This window comes from Rhinolophus sinicus, chromosome 12 (genome assembly GCF_057876585.1).
Source record: "Rhinolophus sinicus isolate RSI-liver-muscle chromosome 12, RSI-T2T, whole genome shotgun sequence".
NCBI lineage: Eukaryota > Metazoa > Chordata > Mammalia > Chiroptera > Rhinolophidae > Rhinolophus > Rhinolophus sinicus.
This window is the reverse complement of record NC_142512.1, coordinates 17075254-17085409: the sequence shown is the minus strand read 5'-3', so window position 1 is coordinate 17085409 and position 10156 is coordinate 17075254. Positions and strand designations below refer to the sequence as shown.

General features: G+C 49.8%; 1 protein-coding gene across 2 annotated transcripts in view; it reads right to left on the bottom strand.

The window, feature by feature from the left end:
* Positions 1 to 4103: 4103 nt before the first annotated feature.
* The window catches only part of ZZEF1 (zinc finger ZZ-type and EF-hand domain containing 1), a 101638-nt gene continuing 95585 nt past the window's right edge, over positions 4104 to 10156 (bottom strand). For both annotated transcript variants that reach the window (XM_019743825.3, XM_074319540.2), the window contains exons 53-55: positions 8978 to 9131; positions 8244 to 8315; positions 4104 to 6786 (exon numbers count right to left, since the gene is read on the bottom strand). In XM_019743825.3, the coding sequence (XP_019599384.3) occupies positions 6706 to 6786; positions 8244 to 8315; positions 8978 to 9131 (307 nt within the window). In that variant the 3' untranslated portion in view covers positions 4104 to 6705. The remainder of the gene's footprint in view (positions 6787 to 8243; positions 8316 to 8977; positions 9132 to 10156) is intronic.

Below are 10156 nucleotides of genomic sequence, written 5' to 3'. Positions count from 1 at the left end.
CTACTCTAGGGCTGTGAATCTTTTCTGTGCTGTTCTCTCTTTATCTAGTCCAGTATCTACTCTGGAGATTCGCTTCCTTTGCTTGACCAATGGCTCAACGTGACAACTAGCTCCAACTTGACGTAACTCCTTAGATCCAGGGTTCACCACAGTCTTGATGTCCTAAAATCCAAATTTCCAAAAGGGTCTGATTGCCATGGCGTGGGTCAGGTGTTCACTCCTTGTCCGGTCACCTGTGTGGCCATAAGGGACGGTTACTTGCTTGTCACTCCTCTTCAACAGATTATGTGGGAAGAGATGCAATGTCCAACATATCTAATACAATGGCCTGAAACAGGACCCATTGTTAGGAATCGTCCATGGGCACTAAAAAAGAAGGCCTTCCCTGTGGGTACAAAGTGTGCACACACACACACAAACACAGATACACGCCCACGCTTACTTAACAGAGCAGTGTTAGTAACTGCTGTAAGACTTGTACAGATAGACGGTGGGTAATTGTGTTGCAGTTTAGCCAGCCTGTTGGTGCCATGAAGTAACTTGGGTGGAGGGGATCCCTGTAGGAACTGGACATTCCCACGGCCCATCAGTCTGAGAAGAACTGAACCTCGGAGAGTAAGGACTTGGGACCGAGGCTGGCGTGAGGTGCTTCAGACAAGGGAAAAGGCAAGTTCTTCCCCTTCCGAATCCTGAAGGGCACACCTGGGCTGGAGGGCACTTCCGCTCAGTGGGGAGCCCCTGGACTGATGACAGGAGCGAGCCAGTCACCTGCAGGAGGTTCGGCTGTGCTGTGGCTCCTGCCTGCTCTGCCCTGACCACCTGGCAAGCCTTGACAAGCTTCGTAGCTCAGCCTTGGCTGTGCTGTGAAGAGTAAGAGAAAGGTCTGTCCATACCTAGCCTGAAGGACAAAGGGAGCCCAGGGCCGCCAGGCCAGCATAACATGGAAGGGGACCCTGAGGGACAGGAGGCGGGCCTGAGAGGCTCAACTGCCCCTCTTCTCAGGAACTTCCTCCACGGCCAGCCTCAGAGAAGTGGGGCTTTGTCCCGAAGGCTTCCTTAACAACTCTGCTGTTCATTTCCCCAAATAACCTGCTAGTCATTGAGAAAGATGTTAATTCCCCTTACGATTGAGTTTGCCCAATTCTCCACACATTTCCAGCAATTTTTGCCTTATGTAACTTCTTGTGGGATTTAGTGCAGAAACGTGTGTTTAAATTGCAAATTACACTCTGTATCCACAGAAACAAGGGATACATAAAACAACACTTTATTAATCTTTTGTCTTGAGTAACACTGCCTAATATTAAATGACCCTGATTTTGTTTGCGTCTGCTTGATAGACTTGTGCTCATTCTTTTCCATTTCATCTTTTTGTTTCTAAATTGGTAGTTTTGGGATGTTTCTCTCCACTTCTGTGTGGTAAATTTCTACACTCGCAAATGGCTAAGCTGCCCACCACTTTCTGTGGCATTGTGCCGGCAGGTTGTGCCCGGCAGGGGAGTTGAGTGGGTGAACAGACGTGTTGGTGTCTCACAGGGATGCCTGGGGGGTCTCCTGGGCTCGTCTGCCCAGTTGTCCTGGAGGTCGTGTTGCTCAGCAGTTCTGGGATGACAACCTGCAAACTCATGGGTCTCCCAAGTAGCTTTTTAAACATTAAATGAAATCACGGCTAGAAAAAAGTTAACAACTTAAGGAAGCCTCACATGAAGAGACAGTGAGAGGCCGTCTCCACTGGGGAAGCAGAGCAGGGAGGAGGGAGGAGGGCTGGGGAGAGACAGACAGACTGACCTGACATCTTCAGCCCTTGGGATTTAGCTTTGCCTGGAGCCAGGTGCAACTCTTGGACTTTTCAGTTTTGTAAATCAATAAATTCTCTTCTTAAATTTAATTAGTTTGGAGTGGGTTTAACTTGCAACCGAAGAAGTCCCAGTGAATGTGGGGCAGTACCTCCGAAGTTAGTCGGGAACCTCGCTGGGCATGAGCAAAGCTGCGTATACAAGAATCCCTAGAAAGGAGAAGAACAAGTTGGCAATGGCTGCAGCTTAATGCCATCTGTGGCCTGACTGAACACTGTCAGAGACCTTTTTTGATGTATTTCAGGAATTTTTACATATTTACTTTTCCATATAATGTTCGTATTAATGAGATAGAACTATGACATTTTTTCAACGTAGTGGAGCCGAGTTGTTGCATAAACTTGGGTCAGAAATGCTTTCAGCTGTAAGGGACCACCCAACAGCATAGTATCTCTGTCTCTCTCTTACACACACACACACACACCTGGAGGTTCGAAGGTCTAGGGCTCATTCAGTGCTCAATGTGATTACGGAGTCAGGCTCTTTTCCTTCTGCTCCCACAGCCTCATTTTCCCAAGGTGGCCACCAAGACGGCTGTGGGAGTGCCAGACATCATGCCCTCTCGCCAGTCAGAGGGAGCAACAGGTGCCCAGGCAAAATCCCTTCCCCAAAGCCTCCCTCAGGCTTAATACTCTGTGGTCAGAACTGGGCCATCCATGCACAGTGCAGGAGGGGCTGGGAAAGTGAGCCTTCAGCAAGTAGAAATGAGATTACTACTGAAAGGGGTTTAAACCTATCAGGACTTTCCTCAGGAGCTAGGAGGAGTTCCTACCTTTCTTGCGATTAAAGTACCTCCAGTCATCATCTGCAAAAACTTGGATCTGTTAGTGGCAAAGAAGGGGAGTGGGTAGGAAAGGGCAGTTAGGTGGGACAGGGTCCACCATGAAGGGCCATGTCTAGATCTGGCCCCAATCTGAGAGCCTGGGTATGTAACCAGGTGCTTTCTGGGAGGCCCGACACCTAGCATACTGCTGCTTTGTGGAGTGAATGAGCACGTGCATGCAGTGGTGACAGCCTTGCGGCTGGGCGTCAGAACTGAGCTGGCCAGGCTCTGCCACCACTTCCTCTGTGACTCCAGGCTGACCTCTCACAGCTTCTAGTTCTCAAATAAGAAAGCTCGGCTGGTTGAACTGTTTCCCTTCCAGTTTTAGAAAGCTTGAGTTCAAATAGCCTTCGACTTCTGTGACCTCCTACTGTTTATTGTGGGTCAATCTCAGCAGGTTTCCTTCAGCACCTCGGCCCCCCCGCTTTCTAGCCAAGCCGTCAGTCAGTCGTGGCAGCAGTGCAGGGCTCCGACGGAACAAGCACATAGCCCGGTTCTCCAGACTGACTTTCCAGAGTAAAGAAAGATCAGTGTGCCCAGGAGACATGGTGAGGTAGGAGAGGGTGAAAATGGACGGAGAGTTGGGAACATGCAATTCTGCTGCGCCTCAGGCTGAACCCGCTTTCTCTCCGGCCTCAGCATCGTGAGGGCTGAGGCCGGGTCCTGGCCTCTGCTCCGGATTCCTCAGAAGGCAGTCGGGGGGCTTTCGGAGGACGTGTCAGTCGGGCTGTCAGGCCAGAACAAATGGGCCTTGAAGGTTAGTTCAGTCCAGCCCCCACCGAAGTCTCTCTCCTCTAATTCCCAAGAGACAGCCCTCAGCACCAGGAACGTGGCTGAGAAGGGGGCCGAGCAGTAAGTGGCCAACCAGAGACGTGAGGAAGCTTGAGCCCCAAAGGCAGGCGGACGTCAGTCAGCCTTGTGTTTAGCGAGAAGCTGGGTCCCGAGGCAGGCGAGATCAGTCCCCGGGAAGAGCAGCAGGCCTGGGGACTGGCCCTCTGCCTTCCTCCTCTTGGCTGGCTGCATAGTGACCCGTGTGCTACAAGAGGTACAAGGGTGGGGTGGGGGTGGGGGGATTGGCTGTGGAGAGCCGACCTGGGGGGACGGACACGTGGGTGTGTGTAAACCTCTGAGTAGCTGTGCGAAGGGACAGGCCGAGGTGAGCTCTCTGAAGGCCCAGGAGGCAGGGGTCAACATAAACCCTCACACGACCCCGGGGAAGAGTATGTCTCCTGCAGGGCTGCAGTCAAGGCTCGAGGGGTGGGGAGGGGTGGCGGGAGGAGTAGTTGGGATTAAGAACCTTCATGATTCCTTTGAACCTTGAGGCCTTGAGATTTTAGAAATTCCATCAGTTTGGGCTTGGTATAAACTCCAAGAATAATCTTCACTATAGACAGAAGGAGGGGAAGGAGGAAAAAGAGCCCACAGACAATTGTACTTTTTTATATAGAATTTGTACAATATATTTCTCTTCATTTGCATATTTTACCCACAACTTAACATCCTTTTTACAGGCTGAACTCAGCAGATATAATCAAAATTCTTTCTTTCAACCAAATAGGAAAAATTCAAAATCGTAAACCCGTAAGAAAACAAATTAAAAACAATGGTGAAAATAAGTCACTCCTCTCATTAGGAACAGTGTCTTTGTACAATATATATGATTTGGAACAGAATTTCTGTATAGATTAGGCACATGTTTCCACAACACCTTTATTCCTGCCAGTTTTATCTCATTCCAGGCAGTCCTGCCTCCTAAGAAGGATCAAAGGGATGTTGGTCTTGATGGAAATTGGTTCTTTCAGATACTGCTGGTACCTGTTGGGGACCAGGAGTTGAGGGAGCCACCAGTCTCACTAGGGCTAGGGAAGCAGGGCCTGGCTCGGCAGCGCCACCCAGTGGCGGGAAGCAGAGGCAGGGTGGGATGGGATGCAGGGAGGCCAGGCCAGGCGGGGCCCTGCGAGGAGAGCAGCAATCGAGTGAAGGGAAAACGTAGGCTTGTTCTATGCAAACTGAAGTACAGAGACACCAGAATAGCAAGGGTGGTGTACAGAGAGAAGCTATGAGGAGTCCAGTGTTTATTTACAATTTATCTTCCTGCCGGGAGGATGGGGAGCAAAGCTGGTGGCAACTGCCACAAGGGTGACACCTGCCCTGTCCATGTCCCCGCTTTACTCAGAGTCAGTCCGAGGTATGGAGGGGTGTGGGTGGCATGGTGAGGCTGAGCCGTGAGTTGCACCATCTCCACGTCTATTTCCAGGTAGCCCGTCGGTGACACTGAGCCCACGGTGGGGACCACTTATTCTGTGATTTCCCTCCTCACCTGAATCCTATTTAGGTCTGGGTGGTACGAAGCGTGGGGCCTTCTTTGTGGGTGTAGGTGGAGCAAAAGATGAGAAAGGCGTTTCTCCTCAGCCGGCAGCGCTTGTCTACTCACATCCCCATACCAGGGGGACCAGGCCTCGCTGATGTCAGGGCCTCAGGCCACCAAGGTTTCAGGACCTGTCCCATTTGTTTCTATCTCCTTTGAAGTCTCCCTTCAATGAAGGCTACACAAGCAGAGGGGACTTGCCTGAGGATGTCATTCTAGGGCTGCAGAAGGTCGCTATGCCTTGGCCTCCTAACCCGGAAGGCAAAGTGCTCTTGCAGTAAGATCCCCCTGGGACCTACAGTCTTGGACCCTTTCAATCCAGATCCCTGTAGATACTGCAGAAGGGGCTTCAGAGGCCATGGCAGTGCTGACCTGCTCAACGTGGCCCTGGCTATGATGAGCCTTCCTTGGGTGTGGCCCTGCGTGGTGCGATGTGTCAGGTCAGATAGCCGCCCTTACCTGGCAGTGGTCTCAGGCATTCTTCATGCCCACGAGTCCCACTTGTACACAGCCCACATGCCACTCCAGCTTCACACTGCAGAGTGTGGCTTTGGAAAAAGGATAATACGCATATAATCAGCCCTTCAGGGCAGGGCTACAACCATAAAAAGAAAAATGGAAACAGCATTCAGTAGAACTAATGTAGTTATTGCTAGACAAGTGATAGCCAGAACCACGCAGTCCCAGAGGTGAATGTGATAGATTACCGTGACTGTGGAGCAGAAATAAAATCACCATGTATTTGTCTGTTTGTTTGTTTTACTTCTAAAATAAGATCTCCTCTGATCACACTTTCTTTTAAGTACAGAAGCTAAAGAGTATTCCTCAGGTTCTGCTCCTTTCACACAAACCAGTTTGTCTCCCTGAATGACCGTTCCACTGGTCATTCCCTGGAGGCCCTCTCAAGAAAGTCAGTGTGGGTCTGTTCTAAAAACGTGAGGTGGAAACTGGAATATGTTAAAACAACAACTGAAAAAACGTGGATGTGCTGGGAGCCAGTGCATGAACGGACGCACTTGGGCGGCCTGTGGCGGTTCCCAAGGGCACTTGTTCTCACCAAGGATTTTTCTGGGACGGCTGTGGCTGGGGAGCTGGCTTGGTACCCGGTTCTGTACCGAATGCTGGGGACCGGGGTGGCAGGCAGGCTCTCACCGGTTTCGGGTTGGATTACCCCGTCTCAAGAAGCAAAAGCAAGCGAGGAGCTCCAGGCCTGCTGCTGCTGCTGGAGGCCGTGCTGAGAAAGGCGGCTCTGTGCAGACTCATCTTCACCCTGGAGGCAAGTGCAGGCAGCTCCAGTTCAGCGGAGACCTTTCCAGAGAGGCCGCTTTCAGGTCTTCCTGGGGCTGCAGCTTCCGCAGGGACAGACCCTGGAGAAGGCTGGTATCTGAAAAACCTTCTCAAGGGCCTCCTGCAGGCCCTTTCTGAGTAATTCTGCACTGCTTTGCTTATTTTCACATGCTATGATATGTGCAGGTGTCTAGCCTGTGACACGGGAAGTTCCCGGAGACGTGGCTGCTTGGCATTCTAATTAGAGTGGAGGCGGGAACTCAAGGAGAGCCGGGCACTGACGCCACAGGAATTTTCCTGAATGAGTTTAGGTATCTGCTCTAAAATCCTTGTGGCCAGATTCGCTGGTTCCATGCACGCCATACTAAGAGCTAACACTCGACATTCCAGAGGTGGGTGGCCTTGTTTGGGTAGTTGATGGCCAGGCTGATGGCAGCAATGTTCTGTAGAGCCTGTGGAGAGAGAGAGTCACTGCCGACATCAAGAACCCTTCACCTGCTCGTTCACTAAGTGGGACAGGAAGAGGTGGCAGGCAGAGAGGAGGCAGGGCACGGGTCCAGCAAAGTGGACGGGCTGTGGGGAGGGTCCGAGTCAGGGTGAGGAGACAGGACACAGGGACAGCAAGAGGGAGGAGGATGTGATGCTGAGCTTTCAGTGCCCAAATGCTCAGATCGCCAACTTTCATCGTGTGTCACACAACCGGGCTGGTGGTGGCAGAGCTCGTTAGGAGGGGAGGGAGTTTTTACTCTACCTACAGGTCTCCAGAATTCACACAAACTCTTCTGTAGTTGCGGGTGGTGGAGGAGGGGTCCTGCTTCTAAGCAGGCATCTGACCCTTTCTCGCAGGAGGAAGAGTTCTCTGAGAAAACTCGGCAGGAACAGAGGCCAGAGCTCGCTGGCAGTCCCAGCTGGAGGCTCACTCAAGTGTGACCCTGGGTAAATCTCCCCCTTCTCTGAGCCTCAGTGTCCCCATCTGTCTGCTGTGGGGGTTGGAACACATGCTCTGTGATATTCAAGAAGTCTGTGACCCTGCGGTTCTCAAAATGGAGTCTGGGGGTTCCTGAGACCCTTTCAGGGGCCTCATATGGTAAAAACTATTTTCACAATAATATTAAGACCTTATTTTGCCTTTTTCATTTTCATACTCTCATGAGTATACTGTGGAATTTTCCAGAAGCTAATGTGTGATAATATAGGTACAACTGAATACAGAAGCAGACATGCCACTCCAGCTGTCTTCTCTTAAGGCAGACATTACAGAGATCTGCAAAAACGAAACACAATGCCACCCTTCTCAATTATTATTTTCTTTTGAAAACTATAGTTGATTTTCACAAAACATGTTATTCATGTTGACATGGAATAGGTTTACTATTTTTTAAAGTGAATTGATAAACAAGTGTTTACATCTTATGTTTTACTTTCTAAGTTTAAAATCTAACTTCATTTCCAGTGGTATAGTTCACTGTATATACTGCACACAAACAAAAGCTTTTCAGGATCCTCAATAATTTAAAAGTATAAAGGGGTCCTGAGACCAAGCAGCTGTCAGAAGAGGAATTCTCCTACAGGGCAGAAAGTTACATCCAAAAATATCTGAAATCTAACTCGATGGAAACTTCAGGGATCGGCCAAACTAAATTTAAGGCATTGGTTGTTTTGGTTTAAAAGACACAAATTCTTGTTAGTGTCTTCTGACCCCACAGTTTAATATGAATGACACTGATAAATGGGGCTCAAGTGCTCTCTCTGACACCAGCAGGAAGTGACTGAATGGGAGCAGAGCTCCATGTAAACCCTGGGTGATTCTGTCCTCGTGCCACAAGCACACAGGCTCTTTGTCGTGGGCACAGTGAGGGGACAGCCACAGGGAGGCAGCAGGGCGGGCCAGCTCCAGGGCGGGGAGTACCTGCGTCGCGCAGCGGAGAAGGTGGTCGTCAGTGGTTAAGGCCAGTAGGTAATCCTGCAGCAAGCCGAGCTCCTGTGGGGACAGCACGGCACAGCTTTAACAGACCCCGCCTGGGAGGCACTCACCCCAACCACAGAAGCCTCGAGTGGCTAATCGGTGCGTGGTCTGCCAGGCACCTCACAGCACCAGCTCACTCGAGAGCCACAGGAGGAGCTGGGCCAGGGAGGAGCCAGGTGTGTGATTCCAAGGGGCTCTGCTCCCGATTGACCCACAGGGTGACAGGACAGGGGACCCCCCTCCTTGGATCGGTCTCATGTATAAAATGAGGGGGGAAAGCTCAAGAACCTTGAAAGGCCCTTTCACCGCTCATAGTCAATGAGTTTATTGTGCTGGGGGGAGGAAAAAAAGAAGAGGAAGAAGAGAGAACCCACCCCTTTTATTTTCCAAAACTCACTGTTGTCAAGGGCTGATCCAAGGCAGTTTTCCCCTTGGCTTTAGGCCTGACAAAATAAGCAATCTCGGGGCTCCTGGGGCTGGGGAGGTAAGGGCCTCAGACTGTCAGCCACACTGGCCTCCCTACAGGTCTACTGAGACCCTGAGCTCACTGCCCAGGGCTGGGATGGAGCTGTGATCCGAGTTTGGCCTCCCTGCCCTGGGCAGCAGAGAGAGCAGAGGGCTCGGAGGCGTTATGCCCTAACCCCGACCCGGGGGGAGAGGCAGGGCATGGCCCTCACCTGGGCACGGTTCTCGGTGACGAAGAAGAGCTCAGTGAGAGCACGGTGCAGGGGAAGGAGGATGCCAGGCTGGGTCACGTCCTCAAACAGGCTGTACTCCATGTGGGTGAAGAGCTGCCACAGGGGTTTTAACAGCGCAAGGTCACAGAGGTCACTGTGGGGGAGGGGGGAGGGTTTACTGAGGACCAGCCCACGTCAAACAGATGGCAGGTGACAGAAGTGCAACTCCTATGCCCCCTTCTGCCACATCTAGTATAGTCAGTACAAGATAGTCCCACTCACACTCCCCCACTCAAAACAGCCAAAAATATTTACCACCAGCAAATAAGGAAAGGGGCAGAACCTAAACTTCAAATCAGGACTCCACGGAAACAGGAGATGCTGAAGCACATTCATGTAAATTAACTGTGCATCTTTAAAAATGGCTGTTACAAAGAACTTCTAATGGCAGTGGAAAAATCTCAAGTTCAATGTTAAGTGAAAAAATTAAGATATAAAACAAAATTTAAAACTTAAAAAAACTGCATATGCAATATTGTGCAACCACATTTAAAACAACTATGCCAAAAAATATTATCAGTAGTTGTCCCTGTCAGTTTGCTAGATTTTCTACAATACTTATTAGTTTAATGATCAGAAGAACAAAAACAAAAATGATTTAAAAGACAACGACAACTATTGTTATGATCTTATGCTCCTAAAACACAAAATATATACTTGAAAGGTTGCTCAGGCCAGAAATCTTTCTATGTAAAACAGAATCCTTTTTAACAGACAGACCCCTGTTGAGACACTGGATTGATGTCTTTTTACTCAGAGGGAGTTGATGATTTAATTCCAGTTCAACACCCTTCAGAGGAGAAAAATTATGAAATAAATAATATTCTGGGACTTACCACGTAATTTTATACATTTACAAACTTAAATTTTGCTTTTTCTCTTTAATGTATGACTTTAAAAAGAATTCTGTACATTTAAGTATAATCTTGGAGCCAATCACTTTTTCTACCAGAGGAAAGAAAGGTCTTCACAAAGTACACCAATGGGAAAATTTGGTTTGATTTAAAGAGACAGCTTTACAGCTGAGTTTTCAGGAAAGCACTTAGAGTGTGAAGCAAAACGCAACTGCGGGGCTCATGCCTGTGGCAGTTCTTCCCCCTGCCATCCTTCCCCTGGGGG